This window comes from Aptenodytes patagonicus, chromosome 14, assembly GCF_965638725.1.
Source record: "Aptenodytes patagonicus chromosome 14, bAptPat1.pri.cur, whole genome shotgun sequence".
Classification (NCBI taxonomy): Eukaryota; Metazoa; Chordata; class Aves; order Sphenisciformes; family Spheniscidae; genus Aptenodytes; species Aptenodytes patagonicus.
Window position 1 is genome coordinate 14,349,291 of NC_134962.1, and position 12,509 is coordinate 14,361,799.

Genomic DNA, 12,509 nt, shown 5'->3' on the forward strand with positions numbered 1-12,509 from the left:
GTCTTTTCCAACCTAAAGGATTCTATGATTCATGCTGTCATAAACTGTGTATTGTTGCATACAGACTCTTTTGATTAACTTATGCTTAAAAAGTCCTTTACAGTCTTGTGTTCCTATTAGAACAGCCCACGCAAGTCATCCTTTTTTGAGTCCTTATCACCTTGTATGTAGAGAGAGTGATGCAACCTGCCAGCCAGAGATCCAGAAAAAGCAGGAACCACACATTAGTGCTGCCTTCATCCAGAATGCCGAGGGAACCCTCCATTTCCATTCATATTTCCATTCATTTACAGCATATTATATTGTACTTAAGCAAATAAAGTCTTTTCTTCCCTGGGGATCCATTCACTAGCAATTAACTATCACACAAGGGGGAACTAACTAGACACGGAGAGACATATACATATATTTCACAATTTCCTTTATAAAGGCAAATCCAAAATTGAATTAATTGAGTAGTGCTGGAAGGAAACTGTATCGACTAGAAAGGAAACCAAGGTGAAAAACAGCATGGTATTGAAGAGATTTGTGCTTGTCAGCCACACAGCAGAAACTCTGCAGGAGAATGGTGATAAATGAAGGTAGTAAAACACCAAGATATGTTGTGAACATTCATTGGCATTGCTAGCCTGTTAAACAATGTACGGTCCTCTGTGATTTACGGCTGCTTTTTGGGTATAAAACACACTATCCCAAGTGGAGACCAAAGCCTACACCATTCACCTTTGATTGATTTTTCTAATTTTGCTCTTTCAGAGGTGATGTCTTAGAGAATTTATCTATGTTAAAGTTAGATTCATGAAAGCACTGGCAAATGTGCTACTAACATTCTCGGCTACCCAACTTCTTGATGCCATGTTAATGTTCTAAAACCCTTCATGAGGCTAGAGTGTCAAATTATATCATGTTATGCGATAAAGAAAAACAATTAGGGGAGTCAAAGGGGAAGAGGGTGAATGACTGCTTAGACTGGATCTGGCCTGTACACCGTCAGCTGAACAGACCCGAAACAGAAGAGTTAAAAGAGAAGGTCACAAACTATTCTAGGCTGGAACAGAAGAATGTTAGAGGGAAAAGAGGCCTTCCCTTTTCCTATGACGGGATCTGTTGGGGCATTACATGTATGTCACTCGAGTCTGAGAATAGGGCAGACTATGTTTCCTGTGCAGTCTCCATTTTAAACTTAGTATCACAGAGTAAGTACATGTAAAAATGTAGTCCAGGGTATTCCAAAGGAATAAGACAGACATGCACATAGTCCCCCCTGCAGTACAACTTACATTTTGCTCAAGCTGAAAATCCGAACCGTAAGTGCTACGTTATGATGTGACCAAATGCAAGCTACAAGGTAATTCAACTTCATAGCTTTTGCATATTTCTCATCTCATAAGGTCTCCTCCAAAATCACAAGCACTGTGAATTGGAGACTATCAGGATATTGCAGTTACATCTTTTAAAGGGACAATAGCTTCTACTCTGGCATTAATGCAACTGCAAGAAAAAAACAAACAAATTCTAAGCAATTCATTTTGTAAAACACATGCCAACATGTGTCTTTACGTTGTCTGGCTCCCCAACAGGTTTCTCATTGGATCTAGTGATCAGAGAGAGACTTGAGTGAAGGACAAGTAGCGGCATGTTTAATTCTCATCAAATTTCTGTAAGAGGGTAACAATGAGGAGGAATTAAACTGGCATCTGATGGAGAATGAAGGAGAAAGATGTGGAGGATAGACAGAGGTGGTCATATGTACAGATTCAACTTCAATTTTCTCTGCACTTACTCCATTTGCCTTGCTAAGAGCCTGGAAGTATATGCTGTAGCTTTTCAGGGGAGAAAGTGGAGCATTCCAGTAGCCGTTGTAGGTTTTGTTGTCACCCACTGTGAATGGCTGTGTGACGGGCAGGTTGATGGGTTTCAGCTCGGCTGCAAAGTAGTGTGGTGAGTCAAGACTGGAAGCGTTCTTGTAGCTCACTGGGACAGAGAAGCATTCAATGATATCTGCAGCTCTCCGTGCTTTCTGCAGCTTCTCCTCCTTGACAACAAGTTGATAGACACTAGGAGGGAGAGAGGAAGGTAAGATTAGAGCCCCAAGAGCCTTAAATATCAAGAATGTTTCCAACAATAAAAAGAAAAGGCAAAGTAAGAAAAACACTGCTAGGGCATCACAGCAAACACCGTTCTGGGCACACCAGTAACAGGGGCCACCGAATGTTACTATGTGGGCAAGATGCTGATCACTTGCTCTGTTGATTTAGTTGAGTTAATCAAGGTACACGCCTGGTGAAAGTCAGAATAGATTTCAATCGTGTCACACTTTGGGAAAAAGATTAACTAATAACATACCCAGCCTATAATGAATTTTTAATGTACTGAATATCAGAAAGCAGGTGTTTTCTTCTTCAGCCACCAAGTTGAAACATGAATTGTTTGCTTGGGCCAAACGGCGATTGCAGTAGAGGAGAGCATTAGCAGGTGGCAATGGTGTCAGATCCCTTTTGAAACAGTTTCAGGGTGCAAGAATCAGTTTAGATCAAAAGGATTCTCACATCTTCTAAGAACGTGACTTTTTTTGGCCCTCCCTCACATCTCTTTTTGGGATATATCCTGGGATGTAGAGTTCTCTAACATTAATTCCTGATGGCAAGTCTCCTCCTACCTTCCATCACTAAAAGGCTGGCTTATATCCTGAGCAGGTGGCTTTATAGCTGTCCCAATTCACTTTTGTTTCAGGAAACAACAACTTTTCATATTCTTTCCAGCTCTATGAAATGTTAATCCTTTTCAATTCCTGCTAAGCTTTTGGCCTCTATGATATGTAAGAGCAATCTTGTTATTTTTAGCTTACTATTTCAGGCTCAAAGAGGTTGCCAAGGCATTCAAATGCACTCTGCTTTTTTTTTTCTTCCCCTTCAGGCAGTTAACAAAGCCCTTAAGTTCAACGCTGCTACAGCTGAGGCAGGTTTACTGTCTGCTTAACACCACTCACCCATTTGACAAAGGAAGATACCACTGCAGTCATTTTACTTTTTGTCAGGATATTCACATGTGCTGCCCTCACCTGTCTGTGTGAGACTGGTCCTTTGTTTAGTTAGACAGGGGAGATCGATTAAAAGATTGGAAACAGCCAGCAGTGTATCATTCTCCCGGCTTTCACAGGCTCATTCTTGCAGAAAGATTGGTCTGAAAAATTTCTAGCATAGCAATAGCTCATCAATGCTTCTGTGGGAAGCGAAGTTCTGGCACCTTCAACAAGCAGGAGTGAAACAAAACCTAGCTCATGCTTTTGAATTAACTGTTACTTCAGGTCTGCGGGTATCTGGCACACTCACTGTTAATAATGAGGTGGTCAGTGAATCACTTGGAAATCATTTGGCTCCCACTGCTAGACACAAAAACAACAAATCTTTACAAGTACGGCCAATTTATGAATTGCTTAGCACTGAAGTTGTCCTTATGCAGGCTGCTACTAATGTCTGCTAATGCAGCAGCAGCACCCACCAGAGGTATGGATTGCAGCCTTTAATGATGTCCCGTCAGCATTTTGGAAAACTTTCCTCAACCCTACAGTTCATTAGAGGCTTTAGTAAAATATTTTAGACCTTCTCTGGTATTTATTTTATGATTTCTAAAAAGATAAACAGGCTTCCCAGCAACACTTTAAGAATTATCACCGAGGATGTAGTGGGAGCTGTAAGCAGAAGCCTGTTTAACTGAAACCCTCCCGTCAGCTTAGCAATAGAAACTTTTAGATTGCCATTTTGGACACTTGACTAACAGACTATCTGCAGATTCTTATTCTGACCCTTCTCTCTGGCAATAATAATCTACACTACTGGGAAAGTTTGTCATTTTGTTTGTCAGCAATGTGCAAAATTGTAGCTGACATTTTTATGGGCATTTGCCACATGCCTTCTAACCTAAAAATGCTTGGTTTCTAGTTTATCTGATCCCAAATGCTTGTCTTTTCTGGTTACAGAAGATGTTTCCTTTATGTATATACATAAATATATATGCATAAATGTATATTAATCTCCTTTTGGCCTAGACAGAGGCCAAGGATTCCCTCTTCCTATCTCCCTAGCCCTACAGTGTGCAAAGGGTGACCCTCATTCTCTTGGTTGTCCCATCTGCAAGCAGCGAGCTTATACATTTGTCTGTCTTTGGAGAAGGGGAAGCTCCCAGGGACATGAATTGCCAGATAAGTGAACTCTTTCCCTAATCATCAGAGAACTTCTTTACCTTTGAAGACGTTCTCAGTTTCTCCCTTCACGGTTCTGATATATGCTCCACCAGTATAGGCACTCTTCTATATCATGAGCAGAGAGTTTTGATACATAAAGAACCTAATAACAGATACTATTCTGCCTGTATTCTTTCACATTTTCGCTTTCCTACTTAGCCATTAACGCACTTCTTCCTTTCACGGGGATAACTCACGCTTTTAATGACCTGAAGTTTTACTTTTAATGTTTATTTTTTTGGAATAAATTGAGGTGTCTCTGGAAGCACAACAGTACGTTCATGAGCATTCAGCTGAAATGTAACAGACATCCCATTTGTGTTCAATTTAAAACCCCGTTAATCTCTTGCTCGAATACTGTCTCCTTTCCTATGAAACAACTATCTGAGCTAGCGCTGCTGTCATTGTTTCCCCCTGTCTAAAACACCTAATCTGGTGAAACTTAGGATGAGTGACTGACTGCGTTCTTGGCATTTTTTTCCTTTATGCCCCAGCTCACACCGACTGACACAGCACATTCATCTCTATGTGCTTTACCTGCTTGACTTGGTGACCGTCATCCTTCTGCCTCACTCTTTTCTCCAAGTCTCAGTTATTTGGTAGTGGTCAAGTGGCCACTCTCAAAGGAAGTGGTCAAGTGGCCAAGAGCGTGGCTGATTTCAAAGATTACTCTGGACTGAAGATTATCACTCCGAGAGATTGTTTCCTTATCAAATGATTACCCTGGGTCTTGCTTTCTGATATTTTGATCCCAGTATTTTGATCTGTCTAGACCCTCCAGAAGTGCAGGATTCACAATTCACCCTTGGCTAGTACACAGGCTGGTAGAGTCTAATTTTTTCTTTTCTTCTTTTCTGCCATATCTTTGTTTTTCAGGTTATGCTCTTTTCCGCATGTTTTGTTTCTACCTAGGAGCAGAATTTTCCTGATTGCCTTAAGGACATTTTCAGAGATCAACTTCTCTGCATTAACCAGTGAAGTGCTGCAAGGCACATCGAGTGCTTCCACACCTGCTATCGTCAGCATGAAGACGCTTTCGTAACTGTTTGCTTTTTCATTGGAGCAAAAAGGCAATGATCTTACATCTGAATGAAATTCCTGCGGGAATCCTGAGTAGCAAGCATGCAATTACCCACTCTAAAGTTTGGCCAAACCACCTGCATTACTACAACAATTCTCAAAAGAGTAAAGTAATTCAACTTTGCTCAGAAGATGCTAACTTTCCGTGACACATTATAACACCTAAGATTGCGGTCGGGTACTAACTCAAAATAAACTCGGTGAGTAAGATCTGCCCTTTTGGCCTGCAAAAGCACTTCAGCTGCAATTACATCTCTGTTTCGGTACTGAGCAGGGCCAACCATTTGCAACTTGTTACGACTGACAATTTTGTAATACACAGCAGTGTGATTACAACCAAGGGAAAGGAGGAGAAGTTTTCCAAAAAGAAGTGCTAGAGGGAAGGAGAAAAAAAAAAAAGGGCAATGGAAATAAGGAGGAGATGTCCAAACTATTCTATTAGCTCTTATTCTGGCTACCAGGTAGGCAGTAACATGGACGTCCTGGGGCTCTCCCCCTCTCAAGCTTCAAAGCTACCGCTTCCAGCCAGTATCAGCCAGCACTGCTTTCATAGCAGGAATCAATACATCAGTTGAAAATGCCCAGCTGGATAAAAGAAAGTTTTGGTGTCACACATTGAAATTATATTAAAAGAGACAACAAAAGCAGAGCATTAAAACTCCCAACACTATATAACAACTTCAGTACCAATAAACTGAAAGATGATACAGTGTAACTACCACATTTCAATTTTTAATATTCAGCCACATTTGCAAACACCGCAACCAAATCCACACATGCGCATGCTGCCGGGCAATAGAAGCAGGGGTCTTGTGTTCCTAGTGCTAAGCTGCTCCAAGACACCTCATTGCAACCAAGTAATACTGCTGTCCCCATAAACGACATGAAAGGGCTGGTTTCCAAACATCCATAAGCTCTGCTCTCCAGAGAGCTCTCTAGGGATTCTCAAATCTGGGCTACTAACCAAATGCCTGACTTCCTAGAAGGCTGGGGAGCTGACTGCCTTATTAGAGCAGCTGGGGAGCTGCACACTCTTATTAGAAATGGAGGCCAAAACTGGGCTCCTCGATAAATTTTATAGGTCTTAGATAGATAAATCCACATTATTTTAATAGAAGCTTTTTCAAGTTTTTGACAGCTCCTTTCTAAATCACTGATAAAAGCACCAGCCATAATGGTCACCACGGCACAAATGTTGTCTGCAGAGGAAGAAAATGTGCTCTTATCACCATCTACAAGGTAATCTTTTAAATGATGAGTTCTCTATTCAGTGTGGAAGCACAAGTGCGGATAATCAACATTCCAAATCACAGCCCATTTCTATGCGACAGATCTCTCCGAGCGCTGTTAGACTTCTCCTTCGCCTGCTCTTGATATCTTTTTGTGCTGCTTGCAGCACAATTTGAGGATGGACTGGGGAAGCGCTTGTCCACAAATCTAGCCATGTATTTAGACTAGACTCAAATTTTGGATGTAGGACGTGCATGAATGTGGAGGGGAAAAGCTGAGTCAGAGCTTTCCATAAAGCATTCAACAGCTCGTCAGTGCACTTTGGTATCCTGACACAGTACTTACCAAAAAGGTGAAATCTTCACTATACCCCTGATAATGGTAGGGTATGAAAAGGAATATAATTTCTTTGCAACCTTACAGTGATCCCCCTCACCTGACTTACTAAAGCTTAAAAGAAACAACGCTTCTGCAGCTTAGTACTCCCTCTGGACCAATTTTGGTCCTAAATTTTCTTAAACGTATCGTATAAAGATTTAATATATTTGCATTTAATTTTAATATTTAACACATAACTATATTATAATATATATAAATATAATTATATTATTTCCAATAATATTTTCTCCTGGGGAACAAAAATAAGTGGCAATTAGTGCAGCTTGATCTTGCAGCGCATTTTTTAGCAGACTATTGTGAGCAGGTTTTGTAGTTCACCCTACAGAGAACAGGAACTTCTCATTTGTAGCTCAAAGGAACATAGTACTTTCCGAATAACTGTTTGACAGGCTACAGGAAATAAGACAGTACCAAAGGGTAGTGGTTTCCTTATTAATGATTATCTTACTTCAAAGAATGAAGAACAAAAAGGGGCAAATGAAGTAAGGATGGAAGAGACTTGCATCTTCCAACAGCTGTGTCATCTCAGACTGAAGGCATGTGGGATGTAGCAGCTGACATGGAGCCGGACATTGAATTTCAATTGTTCCACTTCTATTCTATGGAATTAACAGATTCAGCCCTTCTGAAAAGGCTATCCAAAAACATGAAAATCAAAGCCAAATACTATCTGACCAATCCACAAGAGTTAATGCTGCACAGAATTGGGTGCATATGAACGGGGTCAAAGGTACGATAATTAAAGGGGCCAACAACCAATTCAGCTTCTTTTCTCTTACTTACAACGCAAACATTTTTTAAAAGCATGCTCTTAAGGCCCTGACAGCATTGTCAGCTTACTGGTTCACACCCTCGGCAAGCATCACACAGAAGCCCCAGATACCGAGTGCTGATTTCCTACTGCAGAGCTCTGCAGCAAACTACAGAAATCAGATATAACTTCAGTCGTCAAACACCAGGCCTGCCCACTGGAAATGTTCACTGGAAATACACCCTCAGACCAGTTTTCCTGGATGTTATTTAAACGTGGCAGTCCTGATACCAGCTAGCCTTTTTTTTTTTTTTTTTAAGAGCCCATTTTTTAAGTTAACAGTTAAGTCACAGAATCCAGGCTACAGATACTTAACAGTAGCTTTTTTATCATCTGGTTTTCCATTTAACTAATGATCCCATTACATTTGGTTGAGCCAATGTAAATATATTTGTATATATCCATGAAGGTTTATCGCCTTTATTCTGACAGCATGGAGCCATCTCCCAGCATACTGGAATGGGAGAGGGTTTGATGTGTTGCCTGACACCCACATTTAGAATTCAGATTAGCTATTGAATGTGCATATGCTTGTTTTATGGCCAAGTTGATTTCAGTGAAGCAAACTGAGACAGAAGAGTAGCATCAACATCTTTATTTTCTCTTTCTTAATGGTCTCTAAATAAAAGCCTGAATTCTGCCACAGAGACAATAAGAAATAAAATAATGGGAAATTTGAGGATATATAATTGGGATGGAAGCTAGAAATATCCTATAGAAATCTATCAGTACCCTCTACAGAGCTTACTCTAAAAAATTGTGAAATTAAACAGTAAATGAGATCCTTCTTACAGTATGCCTCCAGCCCCCCCATGAACTTGCATAGAAGGGGTTTTGTAAAAAATTTAACCAAAACCCACTAAACTCTATATAACATAAATTCTAATAAAATTTGCAAGAACTAAATGGATAACTGCCATAAAGCCTGATGCTGAGACTCACTGTTCCAAGCATACACTACATGTACAGCACTGCTTTCCTTTGGCTATAAAGGTGAACATTTCCTCACCAGGCTCCTCCTGCAATCCTGTAATCAAATGTTCAGGCATTCAGAATCGACTCCACAGACAGTTTCCAAGTTCATAAAGTTTTCTGGGTTCAAACAGGTGGCAATATATTCCTGAGAACTGAGTTACCTACTTCACATGTTCTAAAATGTCACCCTTAATATCTTCAAATAGCACCTTTAATCAGAAGCTCTGAAACTAATCTACAAAACATAATGAACTGAGTTTCACAGCCATCTAGGATGTACGTACAGGACCCAGTGCACTGTTCCGCAATTTTCTGTCTATTTAAGAACTGATTTGAAACCCATTAAAATCAATTAAAGACTGCTACCATTCCCATTATGCTTTGGAACAGCTCCATGCAGAATACAATATGCTAAAGTTAAGGTTAGCTTTCAATAAACAATTTTATGGAGAAAATAGGAAAAAAAAGATTGTTCTGTGATGTCATCTTCTGGAATATGCTTGGCTATTTCAAAGATTCAAAAACTAGCCCATTATGAATATTGGGCTGCACTGTCATCAATCAGCTTGTTCGCATCTGCAAAGCATTCACAAAAATAAAGCCTATAATAGTGATGCTACTCGACGAAATAGTCTCTCATATTGCAAAGTTATTCACACCAGATCCTTCATTTTGAAGTTATTTTTGTGTGTTCTTTTAACATTCATTTAAATTAAACAACTCTTCTACTACATTCACTGAAGTTGAAGAATACCAACAAAATACCCAAATTAAGCCAAATTTGTAAAAATGGCATCGAAATAAGAGATGGTAATTATTGACACTGCTGTGAAAAAAACCTGCTGAGGTAGAGCCAATAATAATGTCATCCATTTAATCAAGAAGGCTGATAAGAGAGTCTCTTCACATTTTCTTCTGCTCTCATATTCAGTTCAGTAGTCTAGATTTACTACCAAGGCATGTTGTACCCTGAAATTCATGAAACAAAGGGTAGCGATTTCACACTTGGATAATACTTCTTGGAGTCAGAGTTTTCACATGGGCATTCTTTTATCGCTAAAATTTCAAGCTTTGTTAAGTTTCTATAGTGACTGAAATGGGCTCTAGCAAAAGTAAGAAAGTTTAAAGACTGCATGCTCCCTGTATAGAAAAGAGATATAGTCCCATGTTCTCCCCAGTCAGTATCAGTAACTGTGAAGAGCTACCTGTGGGACAGGCAGTGGTATCTATTTAAGGAATTGTGCACTGTATCAACCTTAAAAAAAAAAGCAAACCCAAACAAAATATTTGTATTTGTATTTCTGTTTGTAGAAAAGCATCCTGCCAGCATCACTATATCAAACGCTATCGTTGGCCGGTATACTTTGCCTGAAATTTCTTCGCAGTCATACTGCAGCATCACATACAATTCCCACAACTGACTAAAAAAATGAAAAATCTCTTAGAAAGTAGCGGGTTTGTTTTGGTTTTTCTTTGGTGGTGATGGTGGTTGGGTTTTGGGTTTTTTTGATAATATAACGTCAAATGTAATGTCACTTGGCCTCAGACCCTAGGTGGGTAGACTTCTATCCTGACAGACCTCTGAGGTACAGTACATACCCGAGCTGGAAGACAGGGATGGCGAGCAGGATGAACCCCCCATAATCGAAGAGGAAGCAGTCAATGACCTGCTACGCCACCTGGACGCGCACAAGTCTATGGGGCCGGATGGGATCCACCCGAGAGTGCTGAGGGAGCTGGCGGAGGAGCTCGCCAAGCCGCTCTCCATCATTTATCAGCAGTCCTGGTTAACGGGGGAGGTCCCGGACGACTGGAGGCTTGCCAATGTGACGCCCATCTACAAGAAGGGCCAGAAGGAGGATCCAGGGAACTACAGGCCTGTCAGCCTGACCTCGGTGCCGGGGAAGATTATGGAGCGGTTCATCTTGAGGGCGCTCACAAGGCATGAGTGGGACAACCAGGGGATCCGGCCCAGCCAGCACGGGTTCATGAGAGGCAGGTCCTGCTTGACCAACCTGATCGCCTTCTATGACCAGGTGACCCGCCTAGTGGATGAGGGAAAGTCTGTGGATGTGGTCTACCTGGACTTCAGCAAGGCCTTTGACACCGTCTCCCACAGCATTCTCCTCGAGAAGCTGGCGGCTCACGGCTCAGACAGGTGGACTCTGCACTGGGTCAAAAACCGGCTGGACGGCCGGGCCCAGAGAGTTGTGGTGAATGGAGTTACATCCAGTTGGCGGCCAGTCACGAGCGGTGTTCCCCAGGGCTCAGTTTTGGGGCCAGTCTTGTTTAATATCTTTATCGATGATCTGGATGAGGGGATTAAGTGCACCCTCAGTGAGTTTGCAGACGACACCACGTTGGGCGGGAGTGTTGATCTGCTCGAGGGTAGGAAGGCTCTGCAGAGGGACCTGGACAGGCTGGATCGATGGGGCCAGACCAATTGTATGAGGTTCAACAAGGCCAAGTGCCGGGTCCTGCACTTCGGCCACAACAACCCCATGCAGCGCTACAGGCTTGGGGAAGAGTGGCTGGAAAGCTGCCTGGCGGAAAAGGACCTGGGGGTGCTGGTCGACAGCCGGCTGAACATGAGCCGGCAGTGTGCCCAGGCGGCCAAGAAGGCCAATGGCATCCTGGCCTGTATCAGCAATAGCGTGGCCAGTAGGAGTAGGGAAGTGATCGTGCCCCTGTACTCGGCACTGGTGAGGCCGCACCTCGAATACCGTGTTCAGTTTTGGGCCCCTCACTACAAGAAGGACGTCGAGGTGCTGGAGCGTGTGCAGAGAAGGGCAACGAGGCTGGTGAGGGGTCTGGAGAACAAGTCTTATGAGGAGTGGCTGAGGGAACTGGGGTTGTTTAGCGTGGAGAAGAGGAGGCTGAGGGGAGACCTCATCGCTCTCTACAACTCCCTGAAAGCAGGTTGTAGCGAGGTGGGGGTCGGTCTCTTCTCCCAAGTTAGAAGCGATGAGAGGAAATGGCCTCAAGTTGTGCCAGGGGAGGTTTAGATTGGACGTGAGGAAAAATGTCTTTACTGAAAGAGTGGTGAAACATTGGAACAGGCTGCCCAGGGAAGTGGTTGAGTCCCCATCCCTGGAGGTATTTAAAAGACAAGTAGATGAGGCACTTAGGGACATGGTTTAGTGGGTGGTGGTGTTGGGTCGACGGTTGGACTCGATGATCTTAGAGGTCTTTTCCAACCTCAATGATTCTATGATTCTATTCTATGATAATTACCCCACCGTTGGAGATGTATAAACAGAGGCACGGAGAAAGTGCAATGGGTGACTTGCCTGGTATCACACAGTACCAGCTGTATGTAAACAAATCCCCACATTCTTGTCCAATATTCCTACTTCCACCCACCAGCCAGTATGTCCTCTCTAATGGAGTTTGGAGTTTCCAGCCTGAACACATGCTAATCCTACAAAGTCTTTCAAAAAGGCAAAATAAAAACAAAATGCTACTTCTGGGCATCACTCGAGATGTGACCGGAGGAGCAGACAGCGCTGGGAAAGAGAGGTGTTCTGGAGACTGTCTCTTTCTTAAAACTGCACCACACACAAGACACCACAGATTGTCAAACTTCCACCAACGCCGGTAACAATGTCGTGCCAATAAGCGGGTATAATGATGGTTTAAATAAACAGCTGTGTGCATGTGTGCACATCGAAATACCTGTGTGTGCGCACATACATGTCTATCTATACATAAATACATATATTAAAATCAGTGCTTCCAACCTCATAATGTTCCACTCACCATTACTCTTCT

General features: G+C 42.2%; 1 protein-coding gene across 5 annotated transcripts in view; it reads right to left on the minus strand.

Annotated features, from left to right (window-relative positions):
* The window catches only part of PTPRT (protein tyrosine phosphatase receptor type T), a 475,551-nt gene that overhangs the window by 102,835 nt on the left and 360,207 nt on the right, over window positions 1-12,509 (minus strand). For all 5 annotated transcript variants that reach the window (XM_076352439.1, XM_076352436.1, XM_076352438.1 and 2 more), the window contains exon 12: window positions 1,784-2,057. In XM_076352439.1, coding sequence (XP_076208554.1) covers window positions 1,784-2,057 — 274 coding nt within the window. The remainder of the gene's footprint in view (window positions 1-1,783; window positions 2,058-12,509) is intronic.